At 36.2% G+C, this 21,981-nt stretch overlaps 1 protein-coding gene across 2 annotated transcripts in view; it reads left to right on the forward strand.

Moving 5' to 3' along the window:
* The window catches only part of KCNU1 (potassium calcium-activated channel subfamily U member 1), a 152,922-nt gene that overhangs the window by 37,367 nt on the left and 93,574 nt on the right, over positions 1–21,981 (forward strand). For both annotated transcript variants that reach the window (XM_058433499.1, XM_058433500.1), the window contains exons 11-16: positions 10,762–10,867; positions 11,988–12,070; positions 13,493–13,562; positions 13,991–14,143; positions 17,661–17,773; positions 18,130–18,201. In XM_058433499.1, the coding sequence (XP_058289482.1) occupies positions 10,762–10,867; positions 11,988–12,070; positions 13,493–13,562; positions 13,991–14,143; positions 17,661–17,773; positions 18,130–18,201 (597 nt within the window). The remainder of the gene's footprint in view (positions 1–10,761; positions 10,868–11,987; positions 12,071–13,492; positions 13,563–13,990; positions 14,144–17,660; positions 17,774–18,129; positions 18,202–21,981) is intronic.

Here is a 21,981-nt window from a genome sequence, read left to right on the forward strand (position 1 = left end):
CTCACTTTCAGTACAGTATTCAATAAATAATATGAGATACTCAACATTTTATTATAAATAGGCTTTTTGTTAGCTATTTGACCAAATGTAGGCCAATGTGAGTGTTCTGAGCATGTTTGAGGTAGGCAAGGCTAAGCAATGATGTTTGATAGGTTAGCTGTATTCAAAGCATTTTCAACTTACCACGTTTTCAACTTATGATGGGTTTATAGGGATGTAGCCCCATCATAAGTTCAGGAGTGTCTGTATTCTGCTCCTCCTACCAAAAGTGGAATCCATTCTCCCTTCTGTTGAATCTGGGCTAGCCTTTTAACTCATTTTAACCAATAAGATATCAACAAGTGACAGTATGCCAGTTATGCCAGCCCTTAAGACTCCTGACAGCATCTGCTTTTAGTATCTTGGAGCCTTGAAATATAACTATAAAAAATAAATACACACATCTATGTGTATATATGTATCATACATATATACATACATATATATACATATGTATGTATGTATGATGGAGAATAAGGCCCATCCCACTGCCAGTCTTTCCAGGTAGCTCAGTTGAGGCAGCACACATGTAAATGATGCCATCTTGGATGTTCTAGACCACTGAAGCTCTCAGCCAAAGTCAGTCCTATAAAGGACTCTAACAAAACCACAGGGAACAGAAGTATCACCCAGCTGAGCCCAGTCAAAACAAGGAATACAAAAAATAATAACTTATTATTTTAAGCTACAAGGTTCTTGTAAGATTCTATCCAAAACTACATAAATAATACAGTATTATCATTTTCTTTCTTTGGTTACTTGTTTATTGCTTGAACAAAGCAGTATCTAACATATTATTCTATGAAATGTTATGAAAATAAAATATTAACTTACATTTCCATAAGTCAGACTGCTTAGTTGCACGCAAGAAAAACTATGGCTAAATTAAGCAGAAAAGAATATACAAATAGATCTTACACAGCTCTTTTTTTTTTTTTTTTTTTTTGAGACGGAGTCTCGCTCTGTCACCCAGGCTGGAGTGCAGTGGCGCAATCTCGGCTCACTGCAAGCTCCGCCTCCCGGGTTCACGCCATTCTCCTGCCTCAGCCTCTCCGAGTAGCTGGGACTACAGGCGCCCGCCACCACGCCCGGCTAATTTTTTTTGTATTTTTAGTAGAGACGGAGTTTCACCGTGGTCTCGATCTCCTGACCTCGGGATCCACCCGCCTCGGCCTCCCAAAGTGCTGGGATTACAAGCGTGAGCCACCGCGCCCGGCCCACAGCTCTTAAAACCACCAAAAGCCAGATAACTAGGCTTAGAGACTACACAGCAAGGAGCAGTGATAATGTGATACCTCTTTCCTTGAGTAATTTGTTTTATGAGTGGGCACATAAAGGTTGACTTCCTCGTCATTCTTTATGCTGACTGCATGTGTCTTACACATTTTGTCTATGTACTGTTTTTTACAATAAAATTTGAAAGATGAGAACTTTCTAGGTTTGACAGAAGAAATCAGTTCTCAGATGAGAAGGTACAATAAATCATGTATACTTCCATGTACTTGAAAAGTGAAAATCAAAACATAGGGATAAAGAGAGGCATGCATGTGAGTGTTGTCATAACAGAGGGGGCAGCTAATTCAGCAATTGTTAGGGGATGGGGCCGATCAGAGTACGCATTCAGAAGAAAGTACCATTCAAGAAAGTATTAGGTTGGTGCAAAAGTAATTGTGGTTTTGCCATTAAAAGTAATGCCAAACAGTACATGACCGTAAGTTACACATCAAAAGTAAAATACTTACCATGAAGTGTTTATCTCTCCTTCCCTTTCTCCAGTCCTACTGCTCAGAGACAACTGCTTTCAGTTCTTTCAGACTTAATATTTCTTCAAATTTTAAGTCTAAATTTTACCACTTTTTTGATTCCTCAGTTATAGATGGTATTTATTAACCATCAGGTTTGCAAATGAGGATTGTTCAACACTCTGCATCACTTCTATTGTTTCAGTATTATGATCTTAAATCTGTAGTTACACGATTAGTGTTTATATCATTGTGGCAAATAAATATTGTTCATTGCAGATTCAAGTAAAACTGTATAAGGATAACAGTATATTTCCTCAAAATTTTATTTTCAATCCTCAATGACTGTTTCATTTTATAATATGTTTATCATATATATTATATCATATAGTATATATAATAGAGGTACCATTTGAATGCCAATAAATGTTTTCCAATTTCTCCAATATGTAATAATACAATAGGAACAAAAGTTGAGTGAGAAATTTCTAAGAGTTGCACATGGGTCATTGGACTATAGAAAAAATATGCCAGAATGTTTATTCATGTCTAAAATAGCAAGGAAATAATTAATCTCCTTGTTCAAACCTTTTTTTGGGGGGTGGAAGGAGTTTTGCTCTTAATTGCCCAGGCTGTAGTGCAATGGTGTGATCTCAGTTCACTGCAACCTCCGCCTCCGAGATTCAAGTGATTCTCCTGCCTCAGCCTCCCAAGTAGCTGGGCTTACAGGCATGCACCACCACACCCAACTAATTTTGTATTTTTAGTACAGACAGAATATCACCATGTTGGCCGGGCTGGTCTTGAACTCCTGACCTCAGGTGATCTGCGGGTGCTCTGCCTCCCAAAATACTGGGATTACAAGCATGAGCCACCACACCTGGCCCATGTTTAAGCCTTTTTTATACCAAAATATAATTCAAGAAGTCACTTAGAATTAAAGTGATTATAAAGTGAACATCCATGTAACTACCATTCAAGTCAAGAAATAAAGTAGTGCCTCCTTATCTGCAGTTTTCCTTATCACAATTTCAGTTATACATGGTCAGTCGTGTTCTAAAACTTAGTGAGTACAGTACAAAATGGTATTTTGAAAGAGAGACTGCTTACACATACATTTTATTACAGCATATTGTTATAATTATTCTATTTCATGATTAGTTGTTATTGTTAATGCCTTACTGTACCTATTTTATAAATTAAATGTTGTTGTAGGTATGTGTATATAGGAAAAACGGTACCGTATATACAGGGTTTGGTACTATCTGTGATTTCAGGCATCCCCTAGGGGTCTTGCAATGTATCCCCTTCGGATAAGGATGGATTACTATGTTCCATAGCTAGCACACCAACACAACCCTCTTCAATTGAAGCTCCATCTTTAGTTCCTAGAAGTAACTACAGTTCAGACATTATATCTTATTATTTTTTGTCTTATCTTCTATGTTTATTTAGAATATTATTTGCCTTTTCCTGTTTTTTTACACCTGTATAAATGGAATATAAATTTATTTACCTCAATGTTACGCTTGTTAGATTTATCCATATTGCAACTGGAAATAGTTGTATAATACTTATTTTTATTGCTGTGTAGACAATATTCTATGAATACACCACAGTTTTTCTTAATCCATTCAACCATTGGTGGCATTTCTCCCCTATACTTTGGCTACTATAAAGAATGGTGCTGTGCAAATTTTTGTATATGTATCTTGGTACCCAAAAATATAATTGTAGGGTAATAAAGTTTAAATATTTTTCTTAGGTAGAACTGTCAGTTGTCCAAAATGGTTTGAACAATCTGCACCTTACCAGTAGCCCTGAGAGTTCCTGGTGCCCTGCATCCTACTAACACTGGAAATGTAACTCGACAAACAAACACTTAGAAACAGCAGTCTTTTTAATGGTAGCCATTCTTGTGGGTAGTACTTTATTAAGATAGTGGTACTTCTTGTGGTTTTAATTAACATTTTTCTCATTACTAGTGAGGCCAAGCATCTTTTCAGATCCATAAGCCACCTGGACTCCCTCATATTAAATGATGATCCATTTGTCTTGACCATTTTTATGCTGAATCATTAGACCTTTTTTATTTGCATAAGGTAATATGTGATTCGAGCCTTTGTCAGGTATATGCGTGATTAAGCTTATTTCATGTTATAAAATCTATCAACTTAAAGTTTTATGACAAATTTCATTAAATTTACCCTAACATTTAACCTTTTGTTCTATTTATCTCTTCTTTACCTCTGCTCTTCCTTCCTATTGTAATGATTTTCTCCATGCCAAAAAGTAAAAAAATTTTGGTATAAGTTTAAGGAGTAGAAGTGCAGTTTTGTTACGTGGAAACATGGTGCAGTGGAGAAGTCTAGGCTTTTAGTGTAACCCTCACCTGAATAATGTACATTGTACCCATTAAGTAATTTCTCATCTCCCAACCCCTAAAACTTTTAAATTTTCCTTAAATGAAGATCTACCAGTGACTAACTCTGTTGGATGTTGTTTGTTTTTTTAAGTGTAAAGATGTCTTTTTTTTTTTTTTTCATTCTTGAAGGACAATTTCACTGATACAGAGTTACAAGCTGGCAGTTTATTTACTTAAGAACCATGAAATTTTATTCCACTTAGTTCTAACTTCTGTTGTTGCTATTAAGAAGTCTGTTGAATTACCTTGTTGAAAGAGGTATCTTTTTTAAAGGTCATACATTTTACTTAATATGGATGTATGTTATACTTTTCCTATGATGTGTATAGGTTTGAATTTCTATTAATTTACCACAGTTAGGATGCATAAATCTCCATGAGTCTCTGGATTGGTGTTTTTGATCATTTCTGGAGGATTCTCAATTATTTTAATTATTTATTAAAATGTTGCTTGTGTCACCTTTTTGTTTCTCCTTTTCTTCCAGGATTCCAATTACAGGTTAACTCTGCTAGCCTTTTTCTTTTTTATTGTTCCAGTTATATGTCCTGATTTTTTTTATTTTTTTATTACTTTATTTTATTTTATTTTTTGAGACAGGGTCTTGCTCTGTCACCCAGGCTGGAGTGCACTGGCGCCATCTTGGCTCACTGCAACCTCTGCCTCCCGGGTTCAAGCGATTCTCCTGCCTCAGCCTCCCAAGTAGCTCGGATTACAGGAGACCACCACCACGCCTGGCTAATTTTTGTATTGTTGGTAGAGATGGGGTTTCACCATGTTGGCCAGGCTGGTCTCCACCTCCTGACCTCAAGTAATCTGCCCACCTTGGCCTCCCAAAGTGCTGGAATTACAGGTGTGAACCACTGTGTTAGGCCGTATGACCTGAATTTCTTACCCTCTCTTTTGAACTTATCTCTTCCCTTTTTATATCTCTGTGTTGCGTTCTGGATAATTTGTTTTGACCTAGATTCTAGAACCTTAGCTATTTTTATGTGTTTAATCTACTTATAAACCCATCCATTAAGTTTTCAATTTCAGTTACTATATTATTCAGTTCTAGAATTTACATTTGATTCTTTTTTAAAAAAATTAACTTTTATTTTGATTTCAGGGGTACCTGTGAAGATTTGTTATATAGGTAAACTTGTGTCATGAGGGTTTGTTGTACAGATGATTTCATCACTCAGGTATTAACCCCAGTACCCATTAGTTATTTTTGAGTCTTTATCAAACTGTCCTGTTTTTATTTTTATTTTTTGCATTTCTACCTTACCTTTTGTGTATTTCAACAAAATAAGTATAAATATACTGTAGCTAGTGTCCAATAATTGAATGCCTCACGTCTTTGATTTTACTGGCTGTGGCTTCTGCTGGATGTTACACATACTGTCTTGTTTTCTTTCTTTCTTGTGTGTGTGCCTATTGTCTTACATTATGCACTGATTCCTGTTTTGCACAACTATACATGGAAACACTGTTAACTTAGAAAGATGATGTTACCTTCTTCCAGAGAGTGTATTTCTTTACTTCTTTGAAGCACAACAGGGCACTTCTGCCTCAGGACCATCTAATCCAAGCTCAATGCTTGAAACTGTCTGTACTTCCCAGGTGACAAACTCAGGATGACAGCCCATTTATAAGCTAGTTTATTCAATTTTACCCTTCTTCTTTGCTTCTATGCTTTTGTTATGCCAGTTTACATTTTGGAAAAGATATCAAACCCTTCATTTTGTATGTCAGGGGAGCTGCACTTTTTTGTCCTTTGACTTGTGTGACCACCAAATGTTATCTCAGATTGGTAGCTGCTTCTTCTGAATTATAAAATGCGTTCAGGGGAAGAAAATTGGACTTAACTCCCGAGTTATTGATTTCTCTCAGGTTTTGGCCTGATAACTCTTCATTGTCTGCTTATGTCATTGATGACTTCTTAAGAGACATGTTTAATATTTCATCCAGCTTTTTTATATATCCTCAGGAGGGAGTTGGCTGAAGTTACCTAATTTATTATTCTTGAGAGTAGAAGCTCTCAGCTCTGTTAATATTGTATGTATGCAAACATAAACAGAGCTCTCACTTTTCCACATATGCTGATGGTCATGTATCACATACTGAATCCAAACTGTTCTAAGGAAAAGGGGGAAGTTTCACTCATAAGGACTGATAATTTCAGAGTATTTGGAAATATTGTAATTGATAGTAGGCCTAATAATAAAGGTGTATTGAGCCCATTGTACCATTGTAGAGACTTGGCTTTAAGGAAGGTAATTTTCTCTGTGTCAGTTCTGATTGTTGGAGTACTTTGAGTAGAGGGATGACATGATTCTTCATCAATTGTGAGAATTGCAAATTTCTTCTTCAGGTTTGTAATTTGCCTTTTTACTGAATATTATATGTTTTTGATATTTAAAAGTTTTAATATCACAGTCAAAGATTGAATATTTTCTATTATATTAAATCACTTCTTGTTTTTTGTTTAGAAAATCTTTCCCTATCCCAGTGTTTAAAACATGTTGAATTACATTTCCTACTAAGATTTAGTTTTCTTCTTTGAGTGTTAGAAAATCAGGATTAGATTTATTATAATTCTTAGTCATAACATTCATAATTGGTTTACACATAAGCACATTTTGCTTATTTATGTTACAGTTCTTTTTAATAATGTTGTAAGCACCGATGCATGAACTCACCACCAAGGTCAAATTTAGGACAATAATCTGTATCTAACTGTATAATCCTCCCCATATTTCAACCTATGGTCAATTTTTTCTAATATCACTACCATTCTTTCTTTCTCCTATGTTTTTTTTTTTTTTTTTTTTTTTTGAGACGGAGTCTCGCTCTGTCGCCCAGGCTGGAGTGCAGTGGCGCAGTCTCGGCTCACTGCAAGCTCCGCCTCCCGGGTCCACGCCATTCTCCTGCCTCAGCCTCTCCGAGTAGCTGGGACTACAGGCGCCCGCCACCACGCCCGGCTAAGTTTTTGTATTTTTAGTAGAGACGGGGTTTCACCGTGGTCTCGATCTCCTGACCTCGTGATCCACCCGCCTCGGCCTCCCAAAGTGCTGGGATTACAAGCGTGAGCCACCACGCCCGGCCTCTCCTATGTTTTATTACCTCTATATTCACATCTAAAATGTGCATATTACTTTAGACATGTTTAATTTTATAGAAGGAATATCATACCAATGTAATCTTTGGGGCTTTATTCAGTTTATATTATGTGAGTAAGATGCTTTCATATTTTTGAATGTTGCCATAGTTAATTGGTTTCTCTTGTTAGTGATATTCATTTCCCTTAGTTCCACTCTTCTTTTGGTGTGATTAGTGTTATTTCTATATTTTGCAATTGGAAATAGTTTTGTTGTTAACATGCTTATATATGGCTCCTCGTGGACACATGAAGTAGTGCTTCTGTGTGCGTGTTTGTGTGCATTTGTGCTTGTTACGTGTGTGTGCTTATTACGTGTGTGTGCTTAATAGTGTCAAGCATGTGAATGTTCATTTTTAGGCCATTAATCATTTTTTGCAAGTCATTGCACCATTTGCAAGCCTATCAGGAATGTGTAAGAGACTTCACACACACACACACACACACACATATATACACACACATTCTTTCTAACAACTGGTATGGTTATATGTTTTAGTCTTTGCAATGAAATCAGTGTAAAACCTTGTTGTGGTTTTGATTTCTATGCCCTTTAGCTCTACAGATGTGGACCTTCACCATGTTTACTAGCCACACATCTTTTCTGTTTCCGTGACATACTCATCCATGTGTTTTGCCTATTTATTTTTTTACTTAACTATTTTGTGTGGTTTTTGTTATTTAATTTTGGGAATGTGTAATATATTATTTGCAATAACTCTTCATCAGTTGTGGGAACTGCAATTTCTACTTTCAGCTTGTAATTTGCCTTATTACTGAATATTACATATCTTCTGATGCTTAAAAGTTTTTAATGTTATTATAGTCAAATATTGAATATTTTCTATTAAAGCACTTACTGTTTTTTGTTTAGAAACTCTTACCCTATTCCATTGTTTAAAATATGTTGAACTACATTTCTTACCAATAATTTTAAATTTTTTTCATCATTTATGTCTCTAATTCATTTAGAATTTTTTATAGAGTAACGATAGAGTTTATAGAGTGACAATTTGTATAATTTTCTATTACTGTGTTAATACTACAGTCTTTTAATTACTAAATCTTTATAACTAGTTCTATCCCTAGAGCAAGTCTTTTTACCTTTTATTTTTTTTTTTATAGTTGACAAGCTTTACTTGGTCCTTTATATTTTATATAAATTTTAAAATTATTTTATCATGTATATTATTTTATTATGAAAAACTGCAGAAATTTAATGCGAATCTAATTGAAGCTTTAGATGCAGCATTGACTGCTTTATGCTACAAACTCTTTCCAACTTTTACTGTACTGAGGTTATTCATTTATTTAGTTCTCATTTAGTACCCCTTAGTAATGTTGTATAATTTCCCAGGTAGAGAGCTTACTAACTTTTATTTCTAGGTACTTGGTATTTTCTGATATTAGTAAAAGTAATATCTTCCAGTTGGGTTTACTAGTTGTTTGCTCTTAGTACAGGAAAAACACAATTAAATTTTGTATATTAGTCTTATATCTAACCACATAAATTTTATTTTTTTCTGTAGTAATATTAGGGGTTTCCATATAAATAATTATATTTATATTATTTATATTTGTATAATTATAATTATTTACATTAAAACAATTTATCTTATTTTATCTTTGTAATAAAATAAAATAAATCTTTATTAATCCAGATTTATAAATCTCTATAAATAAAATAAATCTTTATAATAAAACATAAATTGTACACATAAGGATTAGAAAGAAGGAATTAAACTATTTGTCTGAAATAGTTATTGCTGAGACATCAAATATAATGTTGAAAAAGAGCAGTGATATCTTTACTTCTCATTTTTAAAAGCACCTTTAATATTTTTTCATTAAAGATATCTTTTTTATTTTAAAGATATTTGTTGGTTTAAAAATATTATCTTCTATTTCTAATATACCATGAGTTGTGTTTCTTAACTCTGAAGAAATATTTCTATCAGTTTGTCTCTGCGTCTGAGGTGATTATATAAGTGTTGTTTTTTAATTTGTTAATGTGGTGAATCTCACGGATATTTTTGATAATATGATTATTTTGTCTTTTTTAGTATTGGCTGGGAAGTATTTCCTATTTTTAATGTCTTTAAAAGTCTTTGTATGAAAATGAGATTATGTGTTGCTTTAAAGTATGGTAGAAGTTAAACGTGAAACCATGTAGAACTAGTGGTTTCCTACATTTTATTTGAGGGGGGTGTGTGTGTGTTTGGGTGTGTAGGTTTGTGTGTGTGTGTGTTGTGTTTTGAGAGATTTTAAACCACAGCTTCAATTTCTTTAGCAGTTTAGGCTTTTTATTTCTTCTAGAGTTAGTTCTGGTAAGATATACTTTTAAGTAATTTGTTCATTTTGGCTAAGTTTTCAGAGCTGTTGACATTTATTATTTGCTGTCTGCTTTTGTTGTTTTTTATCTCTACTTTGACTATATGTATTGTATCTTCTTTATTCAATATTTGCATCATTTTTGTCTATTTTTTCTCCAGTAACTTTAGAAAACTTTTGCCTATGATGCTAGGTTATTTTTCAAAGAACTGACTTTTGATGTGGTTTATCTTCTCTATTTTATCTTTTTGTGCCTTTTTCATTGTTTCTTATTCTTGTTTTTATAATTTCTTTTATTCTTATTTCCTTGATCCTATTCTAATATGTCTCCAAAGCTATAAATTATTCCTAAAGCACTGCTGTTGTTGTATCCCAAAGCATATATATTTAATATTTTCAACATATTTCTAAGAATAATGATGAAGAATTGTTGCAATTTCTTCTAAGCCCATAATATTTTTAGCAGTCTATTTTTTTAATTCCTAAATCTGAAAACTATTTTTATTTGTGTTTTGGTTAACTTCTAAGTTGATTGTATTGTGATCAAAGATCATTATATATAATAACTATGTTTTTGTAATGTGTTGAGGCTTTCATTGTCTGTCAAGTAAAGTACCATTTTGATAAATATTTGTGTGTTCTTTATAAAAATTAGTTCCTCTAAATGTTCTTTGCAGAATTTATAAATATTAAACATGTGTGTTCAAAATCCGTGATGATTGTTTTCTGCTTGCTCTATCAATAGTTTAAAAAGATATGTCAAAATCTCTCATAACAGTGGCAGATTCATCAATTTCTCCTAATTTTTTCATATTTGCTTCTTATATTTAAAAGCCATTTTATTAAATGTATAGTTGATTTAAAATGTTATGCCTGTTTCAGTAACTCAGTTTTTTAAACTAAATAGTGAAGTTCTTCATCCTTAGTAATTACATTTAAAAAAAATAGCATTAACTTGATTTGTATTTTTTCATATCACTATGAGGGATTATACTAAATGCACCAAATAAGTTATAAAAACCTCTAAACCCAGAGTCAATCATCTTTTTTCCCTCATTGCTGTCACATTCTTTTTTGTCCAGGACCCCTCCTTCTTTGGAACTTGAAACCATTTTTAAATGCTACTTGGCCTACACAACGTTCATTTCTGGATCTGCAATGAAGTGGGAGGATCTGAGGCGAGTTGCGGTAAGATCTAGTTGTTTTTGTTCCTTGTAGTTTTCTAAAGTTGCAACAATCAAAATGATAGGATATATCGCTTTTTGAAAATGTATTATTTCAGCTTCTTTAATTGGTGGAAAATATAACTTCCTCAACTTTAAAAACAATTGTAAAGGAGGTATAGTAATTGACCTCCAAATCTGATTTCAGAAATGTCAAGCAGACCTCACTGTTTGCCAACACTTATATTTAAATTATTCATTTCACAAAATTCTCTATCTAAATCAGTTTTATTTTATCAGCCTAAGAGGTCTGAAAAAGGTATGGATAGCAAGGTGTGTTTGATCTTACCACACAAATAGAATTCTTACTAGAAGGCAGATCTCTGAGTCCGTCAGCTTTAATCAATTTCTCCTCCTAAATGCATGGATATGCTTTCCAATAGGAAAAACGTAAAGGAAAATAGTAGAAATCTCATTAAAGTTGTGAGTAAAAATAATGAGCAACAGCCAACCCTCTAGACAGGTTTGGCTTAAGATCAAAGGCAGCTTCCTGTCATGTTCTCAGTCTCGGAGAATCAACAAACAGAAAAGTTTCTGTTTAAAGCCGAGATCTATAGAGTAAATATGAAGAATTGACAGACCCAGAAAAATATTTCTTTCCTGCAATTTAGTACTGTAAGAGCCACTTCAGTAATTTTCTAGAACTTTGAAATTCACACTCCACCAATATTGAATAACTGCCTACTTTGAACCAAGTAGGCTTCCAGTTCCTCTGTTTTTTATTGTCCTGAAAGACAAATAAATACATAGATGGTTGCTTATAAAGGTCTTAGGGCTTATCACTAGGCATCAAATAATGGTGATGGATGGTAGGAAAAATATAACTCCGTATTTTACCCATTTGAAAGCAATCTTTTACCTGTGTCAGAGACCCTGTGCCCTAGCCCATCAGCTGCAACCCTTGCCCTTTGCAGCATTTGCAGGACAACAATCCTGATGAAAAGACATCCTCATTACAACTCACTCCCAAGTGTGTCCTCTTTTTTGTTAGCAATTTTATTACAAAATTCTAAGAAAACCCAAAAAGGGAAGACCAGAGCATTTCCCATGTAATTAACAAGATCCTGTCTGATCTTGAAGGGTAGGTGGAATCTGCAGAGGCATGCCTGATTATAGCCAACCCTTTGTGCAGTGATTCCCATGCTGAAGATATTTCCAACATTATGAGGTAAGAAGCTGTGTTTTGTATGCTATAATGGTTTTTTTCTATCTCTTTTAAAGTAATGCCTGGTACATAAGCATCAACAGGAGAAAATGCCATCTATCATATCAGTAGGTTCATCGTATTCCAAGGTTCTGCCTACTTTTACCCCCTCCCCAAGACTGTGCAGACAGATGCAAAAGGAAATGAAAACAGAGCATCCTGAGTGTGAATGTGCTTCTCCATATAATTCCCTGAAGTTTCGTATGTAGAGTAGCCATCTGAATTTAAGAAGCAAGCATACAAATAACTGATTATTGTTCAGACAGCACCATTATAACTAATATCCTCTCCTCAAAAATAAAGATGCAATTTTATGAACCCTATTAGTGCACTTTATTTATTGGGATTTTTCTCTAGTAGTTGTGGTGAAAGATTATGCATGGTCTGGTATGACATGCTGTTTGACCATCAGTAGGTATTTTCTTTTCTTTTTTTTTTTGAGACGGAGTTTCGCTCTTGTTGCCTATGCTGGAGGGCAGTGGCGTGATCTCGGCTCACTGCAACTTCCACCTTCTGGGTGCAAGCAGTTCTCCTGCCTCAGCCTCCAAAGTAGCTGGGATAACAGACATGTGCCACCACACCAGGCTAATTTTGTATTTTTAGTAGAGATGGGGTTTTACCATATTGGTCAGACTGGTCTTGAACTCCTGAGCTCAGGTGATCTGCCCACCTCAGCCTCCCAAAGTGCTGGGATTACAAGCTGAGCCACCGCGCCTGGTCTGACCATCGGCAAGTATTTTCAAGATGGGTAGAGTCAGTGTTATCATATTAAACTGTGAACTCTTCTAGCAAGAACGTGACTTGTGATAATAAAGATCTAACTGTGACTATGATGACAATGGCATTTTCGCTAATCCAGATGAACTTGCAATCTCCAGAGTAAAATAAACACAGATAGCTAAAGGTGACATTACATATAGCAAGAAACAGCTGAAAATCTGTATCATACATAATACAGTAAATATGAGGTAGATCTTAGTTTCTTAATTTGTAAAATGAGGAAGTTGAATTAGACAGTCTATGAGCTATTTCAAGCCATAGACTACCATCAAATTTCTATTTTTACCTGTAATTAGTAGGTTTGGGTTTGAAGGCTAAAACATGAAACTGTTGATTTCCTCCTCAAGAATTGGTCTCAGAAGAACACAGTCTTCTAATACCAAGAGATAATCATTCCATAGATTTGGTTGGCAAAGTCATGAAAACAATGACGCTCTTCTGTGTAGGCTACTAAAAACTTTTTAGAAAACAACACATCAATAAACTTTATTATATGCCAAGTTTTTCTACACTTACCTACATATCAATTTAACTCTGAATTAAATTATATTACAAAGCCTTTTGGCTATGACACATGACTAATGAGAGTGTTTGGGGTTTATATAGGGTGCTCTCTATCAAGAACTATGACTCTACCACCAGAATCATCATACAGATACTGCAATCACATAACAAGGTATAGTAACATTCTAGCATATTCCATCTCCTCCTTTTATCTATATAGCTAGATGAACTTTTTTATTTTCTAGTGGATGTGTAAATAAAAAGTTTTTGCTAATCAGAGGTAAAATTTGGAGTCTCATTAAGATGGATAATCACTTAACAATGTAAATTGGGGGCAGAATTAGAGGTTTAAGCCATTTGACCTGATTTTGCAACTCTAGCTATTTTTGTTTCAAAAAATGAGAGCCATTGACCACTAACCACTTTCAAATGCTGAATTTGTTCTTATCATTTTCATTGACCTGGACACCACTTTTATGTGCAAAAATGAAGAATATATGATTTTAAGTAAATTAAAAAAAAAGAAAGACATCCATCCACAGGAGCTTTCTTGAGGTGTGTTTATTCCTAATGCTTGACCTGCTTTGTACTATGGAACAGGTTTATCTGCCAAAGATTCCCAGCTGGAACTGGGACACCGGAGACAACATCATCTGCTTTGCTGAATTAAAGCTTGGATTTATCGCCCAAGGCTGTTTGGTGCCAGGCTTGTGTACCTTCCTAACATCTCTATTTGTGGAGCAAAACGAAAAGGTAACCTTGTAAATTAATGTCGATTCTTGGCCCTGTCCCCATGTCCTACATATTAAGATCAGAAATAGGAAAAAAAATTGAGAAAAGCATCAAGGCCCCAAGAAATGAGATTTGACCTCTGCTTGAACTGGGAAGGGATTAGAAGATCTGAATTGAAAAGTCCCAGGTACCACACTGACGTTGAAGAAATCATTTATTTTATTCCTGCCTAAGAATATTTATCTACAAAACAGAAAAAATATAACTCTGCTTCCTACCTACAGTCCAGGATATTTTAAATCAAAGTACATTCATCAAAGTAGAAGCATTGAGTTATTGAAAGTGAAAATATAAATAAAGGTTATATTATTAATGAAGGATTCATATATTTCAATATAAATTAAATTCAAAATAATAATTGGTATAATAATTATATTCATCAAATAGAAATAATGATACAAATAGTAATTAAAATCTAATTTTTCCAGGTTGTTTTAGGGAGAATTCCATGCAGGAATAATAACAGTAACCATATAATGAGTGCCTACTGTCTTTTGTTTCCCCTCAATAATATGTTAAGTTAGTATCCCAGCAGTGAATTGGTGAAGCTAACTAACTTGATCATACCGTAAGTTAGTGAGCTGCAGAGCTAGAACTGTCTGGTCCACAGTGTTGTTACCACAGTGCTCTATGCCTCTGGTGTTATTTCCACACAATGTCTCACATCAAGATTTTTGATATTTTTGTCTGAAACAAAGTAAGTGGCTAAAAGTGACTCTTGGGATAAATTTTTGTAGCACAAAATGTGGTCTTCCAAATATCATTTCCATGAAATGCTCCAGGCAAGGCATGCCAGCCCTTGGCTGGACCTGGTCTTCCTTTTCTAAAGGTCTTGCAGAGAATGACCTTACTTTCCATTTAATTCTGAGTCCATGCTTGCCTTTCATACACTTGACTTCCCTCTTGACCTCTCTTTGCTCACTCTTTCCTCTGTTCTTTTTTTCTTGTGTTCAGTACAAATGTTTGCATCTTTTTCTGTTTCTTCCCTGGTGCTATTTAAGGAAAAGCAAAAGAGGTTAGAGGTGCTCTGGCCAGCTATATGCTAACTGCAACAAAGGGAATGCTTCTGTAATTCCTTCTGTGAATGTAAAGAGATGTAATATACAGATGAAAAGAAATGGCAGTCAGGGTGGAGGGAATGAGCCTTCATGCAGCTACAACACACAAGCTTTTACTTTCATGTAGTGGTCACTGTATACAGCCTAGAAAATGGTTGATAAGGACATTGTCTTTGTGTTGTATATTTAGAAAGTAGCAGAGAACTTCAATATTTCTTGTGATTATTGTGATTTCAATCTCCATGGCTGCAGAAAGTAAATGGAAATAAATGGAATGTGAACTCCATATGAAGACTTATCCTCCTTCATGGAACTATAGAAGATAGAGATGTAAAACCATCCTATTGTGTTTTTCTTATTTGAAGAGTTGTGGCCGGGTGCGGTGGCTCACGTCTGTAATCCCAACACTTTGTGAGGCTGAGGTTGGCGGATCACTTGAGCTCAGGAGTTCGAGACCAAGCTTGCCAACAAAGTGAAACCCCATCTCGTAAGAATATTTTAAAAAATTAGCCAGGTATGGTGGCATGAGCCTGTAGCCCCAGAAACTGGGGAGGCTGAAGCAGGGGAGTCGCTTGAACACAGGAGATGGAGGTTGCAATGAGCCGAGATCGCGCCACTCCACTCCAGCCTGGGTGACAGAGTGGGACTCTGTCTAAAAAAAAAATTAATAAATAAAATAAAAATAAGACTAGAGTCGTAACTTCCCTATTGAGGATGATCACCTGTCATTTATACAAGATGAATTTTAGCTTACAGGAATTGAGAGATATTTGTGGTCTCCATAATGTTTTTTTGAGTGAAGTCTGAAACCTACTTTCAGGAATCTTTACTGAACAGCATCAGGCAAAATATGTGAAAGCTGCATTATTCTTTGGTGCTTTCGATTCTATAACAAACTATCGACTTTGGTTTAATGGCTGGGACTCCAGAGTTTTATGACCAATTTCTCTCAGAGTAGGCCCTTACTTTCCCTGACTGTCAATTTCTCTATCTATAAAATTAAAGTTATTAATCTCATAACTGGCTTTTTCCAAGTATTGAGTTAATATTTGTAAAACTTCTGAGAACTCAGATTAAAAGGCCTTGAATCAATGCCATGTGTTTTAATTATAGTGATCATATTGTGAGAAATCGTAGCTCGAAAAACATTTCTGGTTGGTCCTCGGTTCAGAGCATGGCCTTAAACTTAAATTTGCATTAGATCTGATCCAACTGGCTTACTTGAGCACCCAGATTCTTCTATCCAAAATCCTCCTGTTTTCCTTTCTGATCTTTTTAAATCTATCTCAGGAAGTCTTCTCCATCCCCACGCTATCATTTTTTACCTTATTTCAAACATTGAAACATTTAGATTCGAAGCACTAAGCCAATTTCTTTAGTTATTGGAAATTAGTGGTATGAACCACCTAATGATCAGAGCCCTCCTCATGAGAGGACTTTAAGAAAGTGGGAAAAGGAAAAAGATTCATTCAGCTGAATCTTGGTGGTTGAAACAGGCACTGGATTGCCTGAAATAGTCTGTCCTTTTTAGTAGGGCAGAATTGTTTGTCTATGTGTTTGGTTTTGTTTTGCTTTTTTCCCAAAATGCATCATGACCATCTGAAGAGAATTTCTGAACCAGCCATAACTCTCCACAGCAACAGTGCTCCTAAATGTTTAGAAATTCAAGATTTCCATCTGAGATTCTAGGCTTTAAGAAGACTGTCTTGCTATATCAGAACAGTGTGGTGGTGATTCTCATGGCAGTAGGTGGAGAAGGATGAGGAGAGGGTCTTACACAAACATCAGCCATGAGTTGCTAACAGCCTTTCTGTTGGGTTGGGTGCATTTAGCCGTTTTGAGATATATTTCTCCTTTCACATCTCCCATTTCTCTGGAAACCTACTGTTTACCTTGATTTCTCCATTCTCTCTTCCATGCATCAGGATGGCCCTTCAAGTTCATTTGAACTTATGAAGCGTTCTGATACTGGACAGAAACTATGAGTATTTTCTTCTTTGAGGTATATGGTTAGTAGAAAACTAAAATACCTTAAACCAATCTTGAGTAGTCATATCCAGAGAGAGATAATTTAGATTCCACATTAACTTTCCCATCTGATTTTTACTAACTCAAAAGCTGAAATCAGGACTGGGTGATGGAGAATTCTCACTGCCAGCAAGGAAACTTGAACGCCATCTGGAAAGAAAATAAGTAATGATGTGTCTGCCTCATCCTGAACGCTGGTGAAAATAGTTGAGATGGAGTTAGCTTTTTAGTTATTCCTTTAACATTTCTCTAGTTAGGCACTAAGATAAATCTCCTTTTTATGACTTACATGCAATGAAGACTTGTTTGTGCTTAGCAGAATATGCAATGTGAATTCTAACATTCCACACTCCTTGTCATTTTGCTTCGTGTGGTATGATTATGTATTCCAGGTTACGCCTAAACAGACCTGGCAGAAACACTTCTTGAATAGCATGAAAAACAAAATCCTGACCCAACGTCTCTCTGATGACTTTGCTGGAATGAGCTTTCCTGAAGTTGCCCGGTAAGTGAAGGGAAATACTTCCCTCATTCTTCAGACAACAACATTCTTTCAACAACGTTCACTGAGGGCCCACTATAGGCCAGGCTCCATTACAAACTGAAGATCTAAGAAGGGACAGCCCAGGGTCCCTGCAACTTAGAAGTTTACAGTTGGGGTGGGGCAATTTCATCTCTGTCCCAGTTGGCGCAGTGGCTGTTGGTTACTTTAGGTGGATTCACTTACAAGGGATCATTCCACATTGACAGTTCTTTCCTCTAAGACGTTGGTTTCCTCCTAGGCACAGGGCACAGAGTGTTAGTTATTTTCTTGTTCACTGACCCCTTGCTCTCCTTATGACTCCTCATCTTCCTTCCCAGGCTCTGCTTTCTGAAGATGCACCTCCTGTTGATAGCCATCGAATACAAGTCCCTCGTTACAGATGGTTTCTGGTACCAATAAGTCTGCTCATCTCTTTAGTATTTTTGTTTGTTTGTTTGTTTTTGTTTTTTTTGTTTTATTTTTTTCTGGAGAATCTTTGTGATTAAGACTTTTTCCAAAGATGCAGCTATAACTAAGCTTTTTTCCATTTGGTGGATTGGCTGAGAGGCAGCCTCTGGGGCTCCCTGGCTCCTCTGCTGTGCTGTCTCTGGTGGCTCAGGTTAGAGTGGTGACCCTCTTGGGTAAACACTTCTCTTTTATTCCTCGGACCCTGCCCCAGTTCTCTCTCAGGAGCAGAGAGGAGAAGAAATGGTCACCTTCTCAGATCTGTTTCTCTTAATAATATTACCAGATCTTGACCATGAAATAATATCACAAAATTGAATTATTTGTGATAAAAATGTTCCCACAAACACTGGCCATGCAAAGTAAAGGAAAATGCTGGGCATGGTGGCTCATGCCTGTAATGCCAGCATTTTGAGAGTTTGAGGCAGGCAGATCACTTAAGGCCAGGAGTTCGAGAGCAGCCTGGCCAACATGGGGAAACCCTGTCTCTACTAAAAATACAAAAATTAGCAGGACATGGTCGTGCACCTGGGTCTGTAATCCTGGCTACTTGGGAGGCTGACACACAAGAATTGCTTGAACCTGGGAGGCGGAGGCTGCAGTGAGCCAAGATCACGCCACTGCACTTCAGCCTAGGTGACAGAGCAAGACTCTGTCTCCAAAAAATAATTTTAAAAAAAGTAAAGGACAAAATATGGCAAAATGGGAATCCAACCAGCTGACTGGACAAAGGCTTTTGTTGATAGAGTTGATAAAGGAGACATACCATCACCAGACATCAGCATTTCCCAAAAACCCATAAGTGAATAAATATGAAAGTAAGAGAAGTTATCACATAATGCGAAATAAAATTCAGAGCAAATGAAATATACATAAACATAAATGGAAGAAAAGGTGGAAAAGAAAGACAAATAGATGCTATAATACAGAGAAAAATATCTGTAAAAAAAAAAAAGAAAAGGGGTGGGGCTTAAAGGGGATAAGGGCAAGAAAAACTGTGTGTTGGCTCATGTGTACCTTTTAGTGAAAAATTAACTTGTGCTAAATAGGAATTAACAGACTAGATTCTGATCCTGACTGATTTGCTGGCCCTATGGCCATGGATAAGGATTCATCATTTGTAGAATGAGGAAATAGAGTTAATGAATCTCTCACACACCTTCTTGTTCTAAAATTGTCATTACCAGAAATTGTAAAATTATAGGAAAACATTCAAAATGCAATAATTTTCAATTATATCAGATGGGCTATAAAGGAATTATTGTATGTGAAAAGTTTGGAAAGAATCAAAGACCTGTCTGAGTTGACAGGATATAGGACGCATCTGGGTAGAAGACGTCAGTGGGATTGTAAAAAGCAAGTCATTAAGAAGAGAATAACAAGTAGTATTGTCTGACTGCCTAAGTTCTGTTTAAAAATCCTGCTGTGCTCAAGAAAATCTCACAATCAAAACCTCTGAATGTAAACATCTGCATAAATGAACCTCCTACTAGAAACAGGTCATAGTAAAATGGGTAGACTTGGAATCATAAGCCAGGTAGTTTGGGTTTCAGACTGGCCCAAAATTTTATCAAGTTTTAGTAACAATTTTCAATTTTGTCTTTCAATCATCTGGCTTATATGTCACAATTATTTGCATAACTTTTTTTGTTTTTGTTTTTGTTTTTGAGACGGAGTTTCACTCTTGTTGCCCAGGCTGGAGTGCAATGGCACAATTTCGGCTCACTGCAACCTCCACCTCCCAGGTTCAAGTGATTCTCCTGCCTCAGCCTCCCGAGTAGCTGAGATTACAGGTGTGTGCACCACGCCTGGTTAATTTTTGTATTTTTAGTAGAGACGGGGTTTCACCATGTTGGTGTTCTCAAACTCCTGACCTCAGGTGATCCACCCACCTCGGCCTCCCAAAGTGCTGGGATTACAGGAGTGAGCTGCTGTGCCCGGCCTGTTTGCATAAGTTTTAAAGACTTACAGATTCCAAAACCCTACTTTTGACTGCAAAACCAAATCTTCAAGGGTGAGCCTGAGAATTCTTTCTCAAGTCTCCATGATATAATTGGTTTATTCACTGGAATCTGGAAACTACAACCACATGCCCTTAAGATCCTTTCCACCTCTTAACATTCTAGATTTCTGTAAACTTTATTAAGATGACGGTTAGGACATCACAGACCAGAAACATGAATATTTATTTAGCAACTAATCTCACGTAGATTTAAGAGGCCCTGTTTACTACCTAACACACATGTACCTCAATGAAAGGGGGATCTATGGAAACAGAGATTTAACTTTGCCTTCTCTCTGGGAAGCCTGGTGAATCAAAAGGATTAAGTTCTGATTTGGCAAATGTATTGATAAGAACATTCCCTTACATGATTGATACTTTGTGACCAACACTGCTATAGACCTGTTACATATGTTAACTCTTGAATAATCCTCACAACAGTGCTGTGAGATGGGTACTATTATTATTAGTCTCATTTTACAGAGGAGGAAGCTGAACCCCAGAAAGTTAAATGATTTTCCCAACCTCACACAACACCCAAGTGGCAGAGCCAGGATCTGAACTCAGGTCCTCTGGCTCCAGGGCTGTGCTTCTGTAACCATCCTGTAGTAAATTCACTGCTGCCATTATTGGTAGAAGGAAGACTGCACGTTTAAATAGTTGGACTTTAAGCAAGTATATTGAAATTCTGGAGAAAAAGCCTATCTTTTCTCACCTTTTAATTCCTCTTCTAATTGGCAAGCTTGAAGAGATCCTAAGACTTGCAAAAGGCTTGGAGAATTATAAGAATTTTTCTTAGGGAATTATTTGTCACCTGCTAACAGATGAAGCTGGATCTGACCCCAGTCACTTACTGTAATGATTTTGTTCCAGGGACAAACATTCTCTGATAGAGCAACCAGCCAAATCATAAAGAGGGAATCGACTAATAACACCATGTTAGGAAAATCCTTAAGAGAGGCTCACCTCTTTTCTCAAATACAGTCAAATATATGTTTTGTTGTGACAGTATCTTCATAGCTAGATATTCAATATGAGTTCAGAGAAACCTTTCTCCTTTAAAAAAACAAAAGGAGCGGCCAGGCGCAGTGGCTCACACCTGTAATCTCAGCAGTTTTGGAGGCCAAGGCGGGTGGATCACCTGAGGTCAGGGGTTTGAGATCAGCCTGTCCAACATGGTGAAACTCCGTCTCTACTAAAAATACGAAAAATTAGCCGGGCATGGTGATGTGCACCTGCAATCCCAGCTACTCGGGAGGCTGAGGCAGGAGAATCACCTGAACCTGGAAGGCAGAGGTTGCAGTGAGCCGAGATTGTGCCATTGCACTCCAACCTGGGCAACAAGAGTGAAACTCCATCTCAAAAAAAAAAAAAAAGGCTATGTAAGACACAACTAAGCATGCATCTGCTAGTTAGTGAGCATCAGTCAATAATATTTAAGGGGCCACAGTTGTATTTTCTTTTCCTTCCAAAGTTAAAGCCAATTATTTCACTCATTAATATAAGTCAGTAAATACTCAGAAAAGGCCATCCATTGTCTTAGGTAGTAATCTACTTGAACACAGCTATACAGCCTGGGTCTATTCTTGCCATAAGGCTGAAGAACTTTGGCTGTGCAAGCTCATTTATTTTTGTGAGGGTTCTCTAACACTTGAAAGGTGTGAGTATCCAAGCAACAGAATAAGCTTTGCCAGAATTAAAATTTCACCTCATTTTGATGTGA

The sequence above is a fragment of the Hylobates moloch genome, unplaced genomic scaffold, assembly GCF_009828535.3.
Source record: "Hylobates moloch isolate HMO894 unplaced genomic scaffold, HMol_V3 SCAFFOLD_22, whole genome shotgun sequence".
In the NCBI taxonomy this organism is placed as follows: Eukaryota; Metazoa; Chordata; class Mammalia; order Primates; family Hylobatidae; genus Hylobates; species Hylobates moloch.